This window comes from Caretta caretta, chromosome 6, assembly GCF_965140235.1.
Source record: "Caretta caretta isolate rCarCar2 chromosome 6, rCarCar1.hap1, whole genome shotgun sequence".
Lineage (NCBI taxonomy): Eukaryota > Metazoa > Chordata > Testudines > Cheloniidae > Caretta > Caretta caretta.
Genome location: NC_134211.1, coordinates 19,219,504 through 19,237,989, shown reverse-complemented (window position 1 = coordinate 19,237,989; position 18,486 = coordinate 19,219,504). Strand labels below are relative to the sequence as shown.

General features: G+C 41.2%; 1 protein-coding gene and 2 long non-coding RNA genes across 10 annotated transcripts in view; 1 reads left to right on the top strand and 2 right to left on the bottom strand.

The window, feature by feature from the left end:
• Positions 1–9,826, top strand: part of LOC125637700 (uncharacterized) — a 76,508-nt gene extending 66,682 nt beyond the window's left edge. For 5 of the 6 annotated variants that reach the window (XR_012668855.1, XR_012668854.1, XR_012668856.1 and 2 more), the window contains 2 exons: positions 2,904–3,058; positions 9,279–9,826. This is a non-coding gene — a long non-coding RNA (uncharacterized LOC125637700). Of the gene's footprint in view, positions 1–1,984; positions 2,088–2,903; positions 3,059–9,278 lie in introns of those variants that run through there. The other variant, XR_007357042.2, reaches the window with a different exon arrangement.
• Positions 214–8,605, bottom strand: LOC142072483 (uncharacterized). Its single transcript, XR_012668857.1, has 3 exons — positions 7,813–8,605; positions 5,283–5,401; positions 214–2,146 (listed from the first exon to the last, which is right to left on the bottom strand). It is a non-coding gene; the product is annotated as an uncharacterized LOC142072483 (long non-coding RNA).
• A 2,521-nt stretch (positions 9,827–12,347) lies between the features above and the next one.
• The window catches only part of KMT5B (lysine methyltransferase 5B), a 52,019-nt gene continuing 45,880 nt past the window's right edge, over positions 12,348–18,486 (bottom strand). For all 3 annotated transcript variants that reach the window (XM_048852539.2, XM_075129299.1, XM_048852540.2), the window contains exon 10: positions 12,348–15,032. In XM_048852539.2, coding sequence (XP_048708496.1) covers positions 13,561–15,032 — 1,472 coding nt within the window. In that variant the 3' untranslated portion in view covers positions 12,348–13,560. The remainder of the gene's footprint in view (positions 15,033–18,486) is intronic.

Genomic DNA, 18,486 nt, shown 5'->3' with positions numbered 1-18,486 from the left:
GCACAGTGCTAGGGACAGATCCCAGGATTCCGATCACCATCGTTGGAGGTGCAGAAACAGTACGACCGGGATCGTATTAATGTCCCTGACCCAGACGCACAAATCCCCCGAGCAGACCCCAGGTGGGATCCAAATGATCATGGGGATATGACCTGCCTTACCTCCTATAAGGAGTTGCTTTTGCATCGACTCCGTCACTTGGCTGTCTGACATAATAATTGGGCAAAGCCCTATGAAGTAATGCAGGATTTAAAAGGTTTCAGAGTAACAGCCATGTTAGTCTGTATTCGCAAAAAGAAAAGGAGGACTTGTGGCACCTTAGAGACTAACCAATTTATTTGAGCATAAGCTTTTGTGAGCTACAGCTCACTTCATCGGATGCATACTGTGGAAAGTACAGAAGATCTTTGTATACACACAAACCATGAAAAAATGGGTGTTTACCACTACAAAAGGTTTTCTCTCCCCCCACCCCACTCTCCTGCTGGTAATAGCTTATCTAAAGTGATCACTCTCCTTACAATGTGTATGATAATCAAGGTGGGCCATCTCCAGCACAAATCCAGGGTTTAACAAGAACGTTGGGGGAGGGGGGTAGGAAAAAACAAGGGGAAATAGGCTTGAATAGAGACTTGGAGTGGCTAAGTCATTATACAAGGTAACCTAAGTTAATAGTATCCAATTTGCAAATGAATTCCAATTCAACAGTTTCTCGCTGGAGTCTAGTTTTGAAGTTTTTCTGTTGTAATATCGCAACTTTCATGTCTGTAATCGCGTGACCAGAGAGATTGAAGTGTTCTCGGACTGGTTTATGAATGTTATAATTCTTGACATCTGATTTGTGTCCATTTATTCTTTTACGTAAAGACTGTCCAGTTTGACCAATGTACATGGCAGAGGGGCATTGCTGGCACATGATGGCATATATCACATTGGTGGATGTGCAGGTGAACGAGCATCTGATAGTGTGGCTGATGTTATTAGGCCCTGTGATGGTGTCCCCTGAATAGATACGTGGGCACAGTTGGCAACGGGCTTTGTTGCAAGGATAGGTTCCTGGGTTAGTGGTTCTGTTGTGTGGTATGTGGTTGATGGTGAGTATTTGCTTCAGGTTGGGGGGCTGTCTGTAGGCAAGGACTGGCCTGTCTCCCAAGATTTGTGAGAGTGTTGGGTCATCCTTCAGGATAGGTTGTAGATCCTTAATAATGCATTGGAGGGGTTTTAGTTGGGGGCTGAAGGTGATGGCTTGGTGGTTTATTTAGCCTGTTATTGAAACTTCTCTTTCCTGTATTGCTTGTATTAATGGTATTATGCTGTGCAGTATCATGTGTCAGAGCCCTTTTGCAAAAGTTAAAAAGTCATTCTCTTCAGGGCTATCACAAAGTGCTTATACAAAGTCCTATTGTAAAGAAATAAGTAGCCCAAGGGAGAAAACTCAGAGCCAAGGCTGTTGAGTGTTCTCAAAGGAGGGAGTTGTTGGGGACACTGGGGCATGGCCACTAGGTAACTCAAGGGGATGGAAGACCACGAGTGACGATGAAGCGCCCTCGCACTAGGCCCAAGTGTCCTTGGCCCCCCCGCCTGGAGGCACTCGCAGCAGTTATGCTGAGGATCTGCAACAATATGTTGCAGAGTCAGACTGCCTGAAACTAAACAAGGCCAAACAGGGCAGATATGGAAAAACAATGCTGAATAAATCAGCTTTATGTATAGTTTAATAAATGATACAAAAAACAAGGGAACTAGCTGGTAACTGGATTGGCTGGCTATATGGATACTTAGGGCAGCTTGCTATTGGATAAGTATGCTGAAGAAAGGATTTATAAAAGCCTATGTAACTTCCTGCTCTGTGTGCAGGATTTGAGATTCTATTCTCCCTGTACCTTGTTTGCAGCTGCAAATAAACTTTTCTGTTTCTCCACCCCGTTGTGATTATTGGGCGACGCACACCGGGTAGCGAACCCCTGCTGTTGTTTTGCCTCTCGGCACTGGGTGCCAGCAACACTTTTGTCTGCTGTTTCCAAGCTTGATGGAGAGGGTGATTCTCAGTCGCAGGGGATGACAAGGCCAGTCAGGACTAGCTGCAGGTACGGTCAACCTGGCTCTGCCTCCCAGTAGACAGAAAGCTTATTTTACTGCTCTCGGGCTAAAACAAGAAAGAAAATTTAGACCAAAGCACCAGGGCCCTGCGGTCCCCCCGCCCTCTTTTCCTATAGCCAGGGATCAGGGAAAACGAGAAGCCTGTGCAGTAAGCTCTGGAGGTAGGAAAGCCCAGAGCACCAGGATCTTATCAGTATTCTTTGAAATAAACTCCTGCCACCATCACAATCTGTTGATACTGTACCATTCTAGAGTGTTCAGGGAGGCAACCCTTTGCCCTGAAATATTTTTACCACAACGTTGAGGGGTGTCTTGGGGGCAGTGGAATCCATTTTTATTTTATCCTCTGTAATAATAAACCCACCAAAGTTTCCCCTGGGGTAGCTGGGAGTTGTTGCAAACTCACTCAACCCCTAAGCAGCACCAGCACACCTATACAACATCTCTCCTTCCACCACAGGCCCTGCAAATGCAGGTGCACCTCAGTAACCACTGTTCCTAAGGTATACAATGGCTTCTTCATTATCGGAATATAAAATATTTAAAGAGGCTTTAAAACAAAATCTTATTTCACTATCCTTCCTCAGAAGAAATAATTTTTCAAACATTTACTTTTTTCCTATAAAATGAAATGACTGATATATTACATAGAAGTCCCTCATTCCAAACTAGAATGGCATAGTGTTTTTTGATATCCCAGTTCTTGTGTCTTTAATTGTTCTATTTCATTTGCTAACAATTATTACTTTTTCATTGTTTTAAGTTCAGAATGAATGGGTGTTCTTTATTTTTGTCATTTGTAGCCACTGCAGTTATCAAGATGTTGAGCAAGTGAATCACATTTGCACTTCTCAGGAAATTGCTTTGGTCAGTCCATGCTGTGGGAAAATACATCTTCGGGGTTTTCAGTTCCAGGTTCTAAGAAAGTCCTGACTAACACAGACATGCCCAGACACAGGTAATTATCCCACGTTCAACCATCTTTTCCAATGTTTTACTGAAGGACGTCATGTACGCTCTGCCGATAGCTAAGTAGCCGCTGATTTGGAGTTATGCAACATGTAGGATATTGACAGGTTTCAGAGTAGCAGCCGTGTTAGTCTGTATCAGCAAAAAGAAAAGGAGGACTTGTGGCACCTTAGAGACTAACATTTATTTGAGCATAAGCTTTCGTGAGCTACAGCTCACTTTATCGGATGTAGGATATTATGTTCCAAATCTGTTGGAGTGAAACTTATCACCTGACAAGAGGGAGTCTGAGAGCTGACCAACCAACATGAGAACAATGGACATTTGTGGAGACAGCCTATGTTTACTGTCCGGACTAGATGCAGACTGGATATTTACAAAGACAAATGAATCCCAGGAGAGTTCTCAAAAGAGAGGATAAGACACCATAGCTTGTAACTGTGTAAGAGCAGAAGAAATAGGCCAAGTGGTTAACCATTACACAGGAGTGACTAGCATTATCTGCTCCATGAGTGTAGTCATGTCTATTGACTATTGTACATTTTTTATTAATTATCACTATTAAATCTCAAGCATTTAAATTTAAAACATAGTTACAGTAAAGTAACGTTTGTATTTTAAAGGTTTGGCTCCCATAAGGAAAAATCCAGAACTATTTGGCCTGACAAACTTACAAGACTGGAGCTTGTTCACTCCTTGAACCAAAAGCTATTGGGCTTGCACAGTTTTCAAGCTCTGCTGGGTTTACTGGCTTCATTTGGATATGCATCATTTGTTTCTGCAATGTTGATAAGCACTGCAGAGAGATGCTCCCGCCTGTGGAGGTTGTAAGTTCCACAGGAACATAACATTCCCATAGAGTCTATTTTTGCATTGAGATCTGTCAGAGGAAGTCGTGCACAATGAAAATATTCTTCAGATATATATGTAACTGATTCCGTTAGTAATTTAATTCCCAACATTAGCAAAATTATACTCTTTTTAATGGGTACACATAGCTAAGTTTGGTTGAATAAAGGAAGGAAAAAGTCAGCATTATTGGAGAGAACAAAAGACTTAAAATTTACCTAGAGTGATTTTTTTCTCCCCACTGTCACTAATTGGCTCAAACAGAGCATGTTTGTTGTTTGCTTGTTGTTCTCCATGATCTGCACTAACTAGCTGTTAGCACCAGATGGAATTAAAGGTACTGGTTTTAACCTATAGAGACTAAAATGGTTTAGAAACTGGTTACTCAATAAACCACTTATGCCAATTCAACTGCTTTATTTAAGGTAAATGGAACTGGCCATACGTGAATATTAAATTGGGAGTGGGGAGGCAGGGAAATCACTGTTTGGCACATGGTAGAAGGAAACTGACTTCTAACCTTAAGGGAGGCAGAAGCAGGAGTGTGATAATGGTGTGGTAAAACAGTAAGCTAAACGAGATTGCAATTCCTTTCCCAAACGGTGCAGAAGTATACACAGGCCAGCATAAACTGAACAACTTGAGGGGTCACCGGTCTGTATGTACCAGGGGTCTCAAACTCAATTTGCCTTCGGGCCAGTGCCAGTCCTCAAATCCTCCCAGTGGGTCAATAATGTCACTGAAGATGGTGTTCAGAAAAGAAAACGTTTATATTGTATTTTTTATTTTGAATTTCTTAGAAATAATAAAGCTGTCATACAACTTAATACAATTCTTCGCCTGCTAGAGTTTTTAGTGTTTGCCAGACAGCTGGCAACGCTTCAGTTCTGTCAGTTTGTTGCTGTCTGGCCTCCATGACTGAGCAGTTGAAACCTTCAGGATTGCAGCAAGGTGGGCGTCGGATAGTTGTGTTCGGTATTTTGACTTGTTTATATTCATTGTGGAAAAAAGTGATGCTGCCTCCCTGGCTGACTCTGCCCGGCAACTAATGATGATACCTCTGTCCCTCTCCCCCAGCCAATGGGAGCTACAGGGGCAGAGCCTACAGCAGACATTGCCAGCAGTGTCTGCCTGTGACTCTCCTCCCATCTCTCCTCCGCGGGCCGCAGTGGGAAGCTTATTGGGTCGCAGATGGCCCATGGGCCGGGAGTTTGAGACCCCTGGTCTATACCTTAAGTCACACCTCAAAGACTATAGCTTTCCTCATTGTGCTCGCTATGGTCTCCAGTAGGTGAGAGCTAGCCTGGGCTGCAATGAGCCAACATTCAATTTATTACTAATCCATCTAATTTCAGCTACCTTACCATTGCTGGAAATACTCCAACTGGCCTTTAGCAGGTTGTCATCCAAGGAGAAAAAAGCTATAGTTGTCTTTCCCCTTCAGGGTTGCTTCTGTTACTTCAAAAATACTTTTGTAAAAAGCCTGAAGATGGAGAATAAGCTGAAGGTCAGGGTCCAGTACTAGTACAGTTTCCATCTAACAAAGCTAGAAGTTTTCTGTGGAAAGGTCAGTTAGGGATATGCAAATATGTATCTGCTAACTAAACTCAGTCATAAAATCTCCTTGCTGCCAAAGCTGAAAAATGTCACTTTAGCCTCTTCACCCCATCACCTGTACGCCAACACTTACCATAAAATGATCACTCCTCACTCTCAAATGAAACCTGCACAACACCATAAAAAGACAAGCCTAGGAATGTGTATTTGTAACTCTGCAAGACACCAAAAATCATGGCCTCACCAGAGGCACTGGTTTTATGTCTCATTACAATCTGTAACCCCCCCAACTCTCCTCTGACCTTTGCCCACTTCATTTTGAATAGTTTCTTACATGTTAACTCCTCATACTTAATCTGTTCAACCTTGCATTTAGCTAGGACACACTGATTACCAGACCTGAAGAAGAGCTCTGTAGAGCTGGAATGCTGGTCTCTCTCACCAACAGAAGTTGGTCCAATAAAATATATTACTTCAGCCAGCTTGTGTTTCTCATATCCTGGGACCAACACACTTACACCATCACTGCAAACAATTAAAGTAGCCAGTTTATTTATAGAGCCTCCACTGGCACTAGTAGGCTAAACAGATACAAAAGCCAAAAAGCATTTCTAAATACTTATTTTTGTAACTAGTCGGGATGCCTCCAAAGTACATACTTTTGTAGGCAATGTAACCAAATAAAGTCCAATGCATTACAAACAGGGGGAAAAAAATGCTTCCAGTGATTGTAAGCGACACACAAACCAAACAGTGTATGCAGTGTTTCTGTAGCCATGTCGATCCCAGGATATTAGAGAGACAAGGTGGGTGAGGTCATATCTTTGGACTGACTTCTGTTGGTGAGAGAAACAAGCTTTTGAGCTACACAGAGCTCATACAATCATAGAATATCAGGATTGGAAGGGACCTCAGGAGGTCATCTAGTCCAACCCCCTGCTCAAAGCAGGACCAATCCCCCAACTAAATCATCCCAGCCAGGGCTTTGTCAAGCCGTACCTTAAAAATATCCAAGGAAGGAGATTCCACCACCTCCCTAGGTAATGCATTCCAGTGTTTCACAACCCTCCTAGTGAAAAAGTTTTTCCTAATATCCAACCTAAACCTCCCCCACTGCAACTTGAGACCATTACTCCTCGTTCTGTCATCAGCTACCACTGAGAACAGTCTAGATCCATCCTCTTTGGAACCCCCTTTCAGGTAGTTGAAAGCAGCTATCAAATCCCCTCTCATTCTTCTCTTCCGCAGACTAAACAATACCAGCTCCCTCAGCCTCTCCTCATAAGTCATGTGTTCGAGTCCCCTAATCATTTTTGTTGCCCTCCGCTGCACTCTTTCCAATTTTTCCACATCCTTCTTGTAGTGTGGGGCCCAAAACTAGACACAGTACTCCAGATGAGGCCTCACCAATGTCGAATAGAGGGGAACGATCACGTCCCTCGATCTGCTGGCAATGCCCCTACGTATACATCCCAAAAGGTCACTGGCTTTCTTGGCGACAAGGGCACACTGTTGACTCATATCCAGCTTCTCATCCACTGTAACCCCTAGGTCCTTTTCTGCAGAACTGCTGCCTAGCCATTCGGTCCCTAGTCTGTAGCGGTGCATGGGATTCTTCCGTCCTAAGTGCAGAACTCTGCACTTGTCCTTGTTGAACCTCTTCAGATTTCTTTTGGCCCAATCCTCAAATTTGACTAGGGCCCTCTGTATCCTATCCCTACCCTCCAGCGTATCTACCTTTCCTCCCAGTTTAGTGTCATCTGCAAACTTGCTGAGGGTGCAATCCACACCATCCTTCAGATCATTTATGAAGATATTGAACAAAACCGGCCTGAGGACCGACCCTTCGGGCACTCCACTTGATACCGGCTGCCAACTAGACATGGAGCCATTGATCACTACCCGTTGAGCCCGACAATCTAGCCAACTTTCTATCCACCTTATAGTCCATTCATCCAGCCCATACTTCTTTAACTTGCTGTCAAGAATACGTGGGTGCCCACGTGGAGAAGCAGGAAGGGGTAGCGATCAGAGGGCTTGATGAGTCTCGGCAGTCTCTCTGTCACATCGTGAATCCTAGCTCCTGGCGAGCAGCAGACTTCTCGGTTTTCCCGGTCGGGGTGGCAGATAGATGACTCAGTCCCCCTGAGGCGAGAGTCCCTGACCACCACCCCCCTCCTTCTCTTGGTGGGTGGTCGTGGAACCCCCAACCCTAGGACAGTGCATCTCATGCCTTCTAATCGGCGGAGTCTCCTTCTGTTCCTTTCCCTCAGATGTATCATCTAGTCCACTCTCCGCATTAGTACCTGTGGAGAGAACATGAAAACGGTTACTTACCTGTATCTGCGTTGCTGGTATATGGACACTCCCCTTTCTTCTTCTGGAGGTCACATGATGCCAAATTTCTTCAGCATCCTCCTGTCCCCGCTGCGCAGCCTGCTCTGAATCTTTAGAACGTTGTGTCCGTAGAAGCATATCCTGACGTTTGTCCAGGAAATCTTCAGTTTCCTCTTATGCAACGCAGGGTCGATACCTGTTGCTCCAGACCTTGAACCTTCTCTTCCAATATGGAGACCAGCTTGCACTTTGTACAGACAAAGTCGCTTCTGTGCTGTGGAAGAAAGACAAACATGGCACATCCAGTGCAGGTCACAACAGATGAACACCCCCCCATCCATATTACCTTCCTTCTACGAGCTTCCTCAGGAGTTGTAGTAACTACTCAGAGAAGCCGGCAAGATGTAAGCCTGAGTGGCTCTCCCCAGGCGAACTCCCAGGCAAACTCCCTCTGTTAGCCGCTCCGCTGTTCGCTGCTCAGCTGGTTCGCAGCTGACTGGCTTTTTATACAGTCAGGCCTACTCTAGGCTCACCTGGAACATTCTTCAAGTCTGGGAAAGGTACTGAGACCAAAGCTCTGCATAGCTTGAAAGCTTGTTTCTCTCACCAACAGAAGTCAGTCCAAAGATATTACCTCACCCACCTTGTCTCTCTGAGCATTCAAAGTACATAGCAGGTGGGCACTGTCTCCCTAACAAAGTGACATTGAAAACAGAAAAGAGTACATGCAAGCAAACCAGTGATTGGGCATTCAGACTACATAATTTTGTAGAAAATGCATTGCAAACATGTTGGCTTCATGTTTTCAAGCTACACACACAGTACTTTGGTTTTCAAGTCCAAAACACATTACTTGCATGCTGCAGTTAGATTCAGAAGAGAGAAACCGTTAACTAAGTGGGAGCTTGGCTTGGATAGGCTCATGACACTATCTGGCAATCACAACCTTCCACTGCTTATGGAGGGGCTGGTCTATCTTGGCCTGAACAGCTTTCTGGGATCATTTCTCTGCACTCTTCAAGGAAACAGTGTTTGATCTTTGCCTGGATCTTTCTAAGCAGATCAGCCATGTTTCTCTCTCCATGTCAGGACACTTTCCCATTCCACTCTGCAAAGAGCTTTGGGGGAGCACTGCTTTGAAGTGGCTGACAGCATATGGCCCTGGGTGACAATGAGTCCTTTCAACAGCTGCCTTCTCTAAGCCTTCAGTGCCTTCATGAGCAATTTATCTGCCAAGATTCATCACTGCCTGTAATAAATTTAGCAGTCTACTGCATGATCCCTAGTTACCCAGGCTTCCCAAACCATCCCATATATGGTATGAAGTGAGAAAAAATATGGACAGACTCACAATTGCTATGGGGAATCTATAAAGGGCAAAGTTTCATAGAGTTGTATTTATCTTTTGATGTCTGCTAATCCCTTAAATATAAAACAATGTTTATGAGTTTACCATTATTTATCAGCGACTTCAGCTGGGGTATCCATGAGCGCCATCCCTTCTACACCTGCAAGACTCACCATGGTAAGGAAGAAAAAAAGTGGACAGCAGAAGACATGTTTGCAGAACTGCTCAAGACTTCCAATTCTGGAGTCTGAGACACTTGAGAATGGAGCGACCATAGGCTGGAGGAAACACAGAAGGACCAAGAGGTATACCAAGACATCATGCACCTCCTCCCACAAGAAAGATGCTCCAAAACATTATGGAGCGGAACATCAGAAGGACTACATGCCAGCAGCCACTCCACAGCATGGACAACAATTCCTTCTTCCAGGGAGTAGGAGTAGCTTCTTCCAGGGCCATGCACACACACACACACCCCCGCTCCCCCATCAGCTTCTTTAGGGCACCAGCATTCTCAGCAGCAGCATCCCTTCCACTATACTCCAGTGAGCAAAAAGGAAAAAACTGTTCTGAATACACCTACACTGACCTGTGATGCAGCCCAGAGAGATCACTAGTTATTACTGAGAAGTTATTATTGTATAATAAAGTTCAATTTTGTGAAAACCATGATTTCCTTTGTCTTACAATACAGAGATTTAGCCCCCCAAATCAGCAGCCCCCTTCATCCATGAACAATTCATAAACCAGCTAACTACTGCATGTGCAATAAAGTAACACTGTCTGGCTATAGCAAACTCTCAGAATGTGCTTTTTAGGCTTTGCTCAACTGCACAGCACCGTGGTGGGCTCTAGTAACTGGCTTTGTGTCATACTGCATGAAATCAGAAAACAGCCTGTCCACCTCCATCCTAGTGGAGACATTTCTCTTCTGGCCTTGCAAATGTTATGCGAAACGCAACATGCAGCAATGACAGTAAGAATATTTGGCTTGCTGAGATTGGTATCCACCAGCCCTTTGGTATGCCACTGGCATACTCCATGGTCTTCCTGCACCTTCTCAGGAGATAGTTAAATCTTTCATTGTTGCAGTCCAGGTTCCTGATGTATGGCTTCATGAGCCATGGAGGGGTAGGTTGGGTCCCTGATAATATCAACCCCACCAAACTGAATATGCTGTTCTGGGAAATGTGTCCCTGCTTGCAGCTTTTCCAAAAGTCTGTATTCCTAAAGATGTGAGCATCATACACCTTTCTTGACCATCCAATGTTAATGTCAGTAAGGTATCCAGGGTGATCCTCCAATGCTTGCATAACTATGGGAAAATATCCCTTTTCTCTTTACGTATTGGAGGCAAGGTGGGGAGGGGAAGGATCATCCATTTAATTGAATACATCTATTTCCCTCAAGTTGCCAGAGTCACAATCCTGTGCAGCAGGACATGCTGAATGCCCTGGCACACCTGGAGAATAGCCACCTCAATACAGATTTCCCCCCACACCAAACTGCCCATCAGCCAACAATATTTGTTTGATTTGCAGCTGTTATCTCCACTGTCATTCATTCATTCGTTATGTCTACGTACTCCTCACTATTCAGTTTCCCTAATGCATGGTTGGCTGCTGTGGCATTGCTATGGTTCCATAAAAAGGAAACAATCAATTACCCTGTCTCTGAAACAGGCAACAGAACTCTGCCGATCTGTTCCGCATCCATACTTCTGATGCTGAATTAGCAGAGAGATTGAAAACCAGCACAAAAAAGTAAATTATGGGATGGACCAGAGGATACTATCGGAATTAAAAGAGGATGGGGGAGCACCAAAAGAGGTAGATCATAGCATGGGACAGAAGGAAGTGTGGAAATTTGATCCCAAACTCCACAATTCCTGAGAAGAGTGCTGATGTCCCACAGTATCCTTCCACATTTTTCCACAAGATAATGTGCTGGATGGCAGTGCAGGGGACACTGGCAACACTACCCACAGTGCTGCATGTCTTTTGCCTATACAACCTGAGACCGTATGAGGACACAATGCACCAACAAAGGCAGCCAAGATTCAACACACTGTGCCAAAATAGCTATACTGGTAGCTGTATGCCAACAAAACTTTTGCCAGTAAAACTTTCTAGTGTAGACAAACGCTTAGTAATCCCATTTTTACAATAGCCTTACCATAATGACAATAATCTTATTCTCATACAATGTTAAAAATTGAATGCAAAATAGTACAGTACTTACCAGAGTTTACTACGTAATCTCAAGAACCAGGAATCCAATGCCTTAGCTACTGGAGGCTGGGCATTACATAAGGCATATCCACTTCTGTGATTCTATTATCTGTTCCACTTAACACACTGCCTGATCATGTAGCTCTTGGAGAGTTTAAATTCTCAAACATGGCAAGGAGTATGCAGCAAATACTCCTGAAGGGCTAAACATTAATATGGGCCAATGTCTAACTCTGAGAATAGATGATGGGAAACAAAAGAAGAAACTGATATTCTACTGTTTCATTTGCAATCTACTGAAAATAAATTATGACTCCAAACTATTTTGAAGAGTTAATTTGAAAAGACTTTGTTTTCCTGAAGACTGGAAGCTAGCAAAAACCAGCTACAAGATGATCATCTACTGTGCAAATTTACCCACCCACCTCTGCTAACGCCCCTAAAATTGTGCTCTGCAGCCACTTTGTCACTCCAGCTGGCTTTTCTGTGCAGACACTGGAATGTGTGTTTAACGGGAACATTTCACGCATCTTCAATGTTTCGGTTGTATGGATTAAGTTGATCCACTAAACATGTTCTTATAATCTATTCTGATTTCCCCATGTCTCTAGAAACTAAAGCACCCTAACAAACCACATTTGTCAGAATCTTCATCCACTGTTTAGTAAAACAACTTGTATGACACAGAACATACAAAAAACTGCCACTTAACTCAAATTGAAGACATTTCAAAAGATCTATGTGCTAAAATAAATAGTTCATCTGTTAAAATTTATAGATCATTTCCATTTCCTCCCCCCCTTCACCCCCAAGGGCTGTTCCTGTTCCTAATGGCCTTATATAAAAAACAAAACCCTGAAACTCTTTAAAAAAAAAAAAGATCAGTACTGTTATAACATATCCAGAGTGAAATCTTAAAATATAAACTAAATAAAAGCAAAGAATTCCCACTGATGCAGAGTTTAAAACTAGGTTTATAATTTCCTATTTTATTGGCATGAATGTAATTCTAAACTTAAAAACCCTTCTGGTAAGTTATCTCAATTTCTTATGACAAAATTTCTCACAACACACAAGTATTTACAACATATACATATTTTTTCAGTCCTTTACACTGGATTTCAAAAAGACAAACATTTGTATAGGTTACCACAGAACAAAAGCTGTGACTTAGGTTTTTTTTAATTTCATAAAACTATCATAAGTTAAAGTGAATAGATTTCTTTAAATTCCTTGTAGCATTTTACAAGTGCAACAGAAAACTATGAAGAACCAATTTAGGATAGCTGCAGTTCATTGGATAAATGTTGCCTGTTGTAATCACATTGTTTCACAGCAAATTCTTGAAAAAATAAGCACCAATCATTCTTGCAAAGAACAATTTTTATCTAAAAGTATTGAAAAAAGAGTTAAATACAAGGTGTTTAATTTACATAACAAGCAATAAATACACCATATCCAAACTTTTATTCTGCATACTGCTACCCTTGTACATATAATGTACTAAAAAGTCAGCAAACTGTCAACACCTTTTTATTTCTTTTTTTTTCTTTTTTTAAAGAAATCAATTTGACTTCCAACCAACGGTTTGCTACTATAACAAAGGCCACAAACAGTACGTCTGGGACAGCATACAGTGTTAAAACTGACAAACTTCAAGGGGGGAAAACATCTAGCAAATAAATTGAAAAGCCGTAGATCATTGCTGGTGATATTAACATATACTAGAAAACTTTAATATGCTGCTACTATGATTTTTTTAAATTATTGTTTAGTCAGATATTGTAAGAGCAAACTAATGCTCTTATAGGTTAAAAATAATTGTGTAGCCACATTATTGTGTTCTCATTGTCCTGCATGGAAAGTTTTGATGTAATTTTATAATTTTGCTTGAGCCTTTATTTTACAACAGAGCATTACCTCTTACTCTAACTCAGAATTGCACATAAAGAGGCTATTAAAAAGTACAATAAAAATCTGCACAAATCAGACTTAAGAAGAGTCAGTATGCTGTACACTTTCTACAATATTATGTTGATAAGTGAATAAACAATAAAGAAGTGCTGTTACTAAAATTTTCAGAAAGTTCTTCAGTTGAGGAATAATTGAATGGAATTTTTTTTGTTTTGTTTAAAAATGGACATCCTGGTCAGTTTAAGACCTATAAGCTTATGCATTGAGCCTCAAAGACTGATCTTCTCTTCTTCTAGAAGAAATATCAATGTCTATTGAATCCTTGCCAACTATAAGCCTTAATCGCTTAGCTGGAGGAAGAGGAATAAAATCATCTTCAAATTCATCATCATAGTCCTCCTCCTCCTCCTCTTCCTCTTCTGATGAAGATTCATCTGCAGTTTCCTCCTCATACTGACTGTAATCATCCACTTCCATTCTTGACTCCAAGAGAGAGAGCGTATCACTACAACACATGCCATTTTCATGAAGGTCCTCAGAGTACGTCCCCCTGTTTTCTTCGTCTCGTTTTAGTTGTATCTTTAATTTTGTTGAACTGTTGCCTGATCCTGAGTTAAATCCATTATTTAGCTTTGCTACATACAAGTTATTGTCTTTTTCATGGTCTTTACTTAATTTGATGCTTATTTTTGAAGAATTTATTCCATCATTTTCTTGGTCGTTTGCCTTGCTGCTGCTATCGTGACGCCTACGCAGGGTTAGTTTGGGAATCCCAGAACTATTTTCAAGGATTAATTGCGCATCATACCTTGTGATTCGTCTTTTCTTTTTACTTTTAGCAGTTCTAAAGCTGTCCTTTGCTTTGAAATTGTCAGATGTAACAATGGAGCAGCCACCAGACATAGGAATACCGTCCTTATATCCGAGGGCCATATCCACTATATTACTCCTTTCTCCATGTTCTGAATGAGAACTAATCAAATTTGGTACTTCATCTTTGCCAGGTGGATTATGTGTAGGATCAGCTTCTTCTATATTTGCAGATGATTTCACAAGTTTTCCTTGTCGTGATTTCTTTCTGGACATGCCCACATCATTCTTCTGGTATCTGACCTCCCCTTTATGTGATGTTCCATGAATCAGTTCATTTTCATGTATCACATGAGACTGCTGCGGTAAGATATCAGATCGAGTCCCCGTCAAGTTGTTTCTATAGGTATCCAACATATTTGGTTCAAGCTTTATGTCAGAGGTCTCCTTCAAATTCATCCTTGTTCTCATTGACCTCCTGGTTATGTATGTGCAGGGTGATATTTCACCATGCTCATGAGCACCTTTCACAGAATTCAGTTTATATTCTCTTGCTGCATGTCTTGTTAAGCATCCACTAGAGACTGCAACTTTAGCTGGTCCCTCTATTTCTTTATCCTTTTTAATAGGTAAATTTTTATATAGCACTACTTTAGGTTCTTTGAGAACTAAATTTCCCATTTCAAGCTTTCTAGAGGCATTCTTTTGCTCTAGCCTTTTGCACTGATTTCTCAACTTTATCTTTGAAAGTAAAGGCTTTGCAGGCTTTTTCAGTCTCTTTGGTACCCTGGAATTATTTATATGAGTTAGTTTAGATGAGGTAGAATTTGATGAAGCTGGAATTCTTGACATAGACTGTCTTGTTAATGCTCTACTCTTGCTGTTCTTTTTTACACCAATTGAAGATTTTCTGTTAGCTGCAAAATAAAAATAAAGAGTTAAAAATTATTTTTTTAAAAAGACAAGTTAATTATCTGGCCTTTTGCCAGTACTGTTTAACTTTTTACTTAAAAATTAAGAACACTTAATATTAATATAAATTTACAAAAAACAAATTTAAGTCAATGTAACATCATATAGTTTTCGAGCAGAAGAGAAGAGAAGTGATTCAGACCCCAAGGTACTGCCTTACAGTTACCAAAATACATCTAAATTCCAGATTCTGGTGACCCTACACCAAAAGAGCTTATTTGTATTGTTTCTTGATGGCGTTACAGAAATCATCTTTGCATGTCACTGTCAAGTTTTGCTCTACATTCTTCAAGCACAGGAGAGGATCGAAGCTCTGTGTTCCCCCACCCTTTTGCTAGGGAGCTCAAATGACCACCCTTTTTTTTTTTTTTTTAAAATGGTTTTGGCTCCCATCTCCTTCTCAGGTGCCACACTGTCTGTATCCTATACTTGGGTGAGCATGAAGGGATCGGTCTGCCTAAGGACAACATTTCTGAAGCGCTGTATTTACACATACTCTATGATGGCAGACACCACAGGTTTTTGGATTTCCTGCCTTTTCTTTGTACTTTGATTTTTCGTAACAGGGAACCATTTAAGGAAGTTAACAGGAACAGTGCTGCTATGACATCCCAGGAGCAAGTGGGAGCAAGATGGAACCTAAATGTTTTAAGCAATTTGATATCTGCTTGCTAGCCAAGTCAAACTATTTAGCAATTTATGTCTCATTTTAGAAAATAAAGGTAGATATGACCGCTTACTGTTACATGAAGAGGATCTTTCTAGTACTTCACTGAATAAAAATCCTTCTGAATTTCTTTTGAGAGTATCAGCTGTCTGCATTTACTTCAGACTAAAAACTGAATTGACCAGTCACTGATAGCAACTAGGTATATTATTGTCAAATTCTAGAATAGGATTGATGGTTTCTGGAGATATGAGAAACTGTCCCTAAAGAAAAATGACCATCAGTCTACATAATATAGACTCAAGTTATCTATTAATTTGAACACCGTTTTTCCTACATAAGTCTGTGAATGTGTAATTCCATGGGCAAGTCAGTGATAGAAAGGTAAGGAAGATGAAATTTGATTAATGAAAAATCAGATTCATAAATTTCAATGGCATCACCCCCTGCAGCATTGCTGGGGAGGATTCACTGTTCCCCAGCTCCCAACTCCATATTCTTCAGTTGGTGGAAATTCTGATAATACAATAGTGTCAAAAATGGGTTGAGTTGGGTGTCATTCGAAAGCACTTTCTCCCATGAACACAATGGTACCAAACGTGACAAATCTAAAACAATTATGTAGGTATATGAGGAATTATGTAGGTATACATAGAGGAAATGTTTAAAAATAACTTTTAAAAAAATGTACATTAACACAGGCATATCAAACATGCAGCGCTCACAGTTAAATTGTGGCTCTTGACTGACTAATGTGTTATCAGTCAATGCTCAGAACAGGAGGATACCTGATTGATTTTGTTAATGTTACAGATTCTGATAAATGGAAAGGGTGCTTCAAGTTGATTTGCCATCATCAGCAAAAAAAAAAAAAAAAGTGGTTCAGAGGTATTGATTATCGGCTTTGTTCATTATGCCAAAAGACCTAATGAGGCACTGGTTAAGACATCAGCATCCAGCCAGATATTCCTGGAATCCATTTGCAAACAGTATGCACACAAATTACGTAACACACAGATAATTTATTACAAAACTCTTTTTGCTTTGGTATTGATCATTTTTAGGTATCAGTGGCGAGACAAAGAGTACCTACCGACTGGTAGCTGAACTTTTGGAGAATACAACCATGGAAGACCTGGTTAAACACAATGCTCGGTGGCACCTTACATGCAATAAGAAGTGCATTCATAAACTGAATTTGGCAAGGTTGGAGAGGAAGTACATCAAGCACCAGAAAAATAGTTGAAAATGCCTGGACAAGTGCCAGCTGTGGGCAAGACTCGCCTTATACTGGGTCCCATTGCATGCGTTTCAAGAAGTACACCTGTTTGTTTCGTAGTAAGCCAGATGCCCAAAGGCATCTAGTGAGAAGTTTCAGTTTTAGCACATAAGAAACTATGAAACAGTGACTCATAGCAAGAACATTGCATGGGAAGTAAAGTGGGCACATGAGAGAGACCATGCAAATGACACTGCAAAATCACATTAAGAGGTACACCAAGAATGAACTGTACACTTGTATTCTGTGTTGTGATTGAATATATTTGAAAATGTAGAAAAAATATTTATAAGTTTAAATTGCTATTCTATTTTGTTTAATGGTATGATTAAAACTGCGCTTGTGATTTTTTTAAATCTTGTGATTAAAAATATAATCATTTGACAGCCATAAAATATACATCTGAGGAACTGAATCAAAACGTGTCATGACACTAGACATGGGCCTTTACAGTCCTGTTCATCAGCTAATAATGTCCCATGATGATCTCTGTGGGCAGTGGATTCTGTGTCCTGACAAAATACACATATTCTTCACAGTAATATGTACGATCAGCTCCTTTGCTGATTGCACTGGTATTCTGAAGATCTGGGTGATTTTGTATAGTGACAGTACTCTGAACCAAATTCTTGCAGGGAAAAAGCAGAAATGCGCTATGGATGAATAGACCCAAACACTTGTCGCCCTTCAAAAATGCTACTTAGATGTCTTCTTTGAAAAGCACACTAATGTGTTTGAAATGGATTCCCGAAGGGTACAGGATTTGCGAGACCAGTTCCACAAACCCAGCGTATATTCTGCTCTCAACGACCTATTGTGCGGGATGGAGAGCAGCAATATCACAGATCAAGCAGTTTGATCAGCTGAATAGGTGACAAAGCCAACTTTCATGATGGTGTGGTGATACATGAAGATGGTTGAATCTTCGTTGCTCTTTATTTGATTTGTCACGTCTGCTAATTGGAATTTGCACCTAGCAGCACTGGAAGACTTCATGAAATACTTCTTTGCTTTAGATTTATCCAACTATTCTGCGATGAATGCTTGGTACCTCACTGAAAGAAGAAGTTTAAAAAAGTCTGACCCTCACATATGGGATACATTTCAAAAAGGAAATTGGGTGTTAAAAGGTCGCCAGTTCCCTTCTGTGCACTTGGTTCAGACAAAGCCCTAGAACACAAAAACAGAGCAATGAAAGTCACTGGGGAGTTGGTGGGCATAACACAGCATCCAAGTGCTCTTTCCCAGTTTTTCCTGACAACACCAGAATGCCATCGAATTTCTAACAAAACATTAAGCAGAAACATTAACATTCTCCAGAAGTGATCAAGCACCATCTAAACTCATTAGGTGCTGTTAAATGCCAAGAAGGGGCAATTTTATAGCTACAGGAGAGCTTACTCACCTTGGCAACCCATTCACATGATATACTGGAGCTCACTAATATCATGAT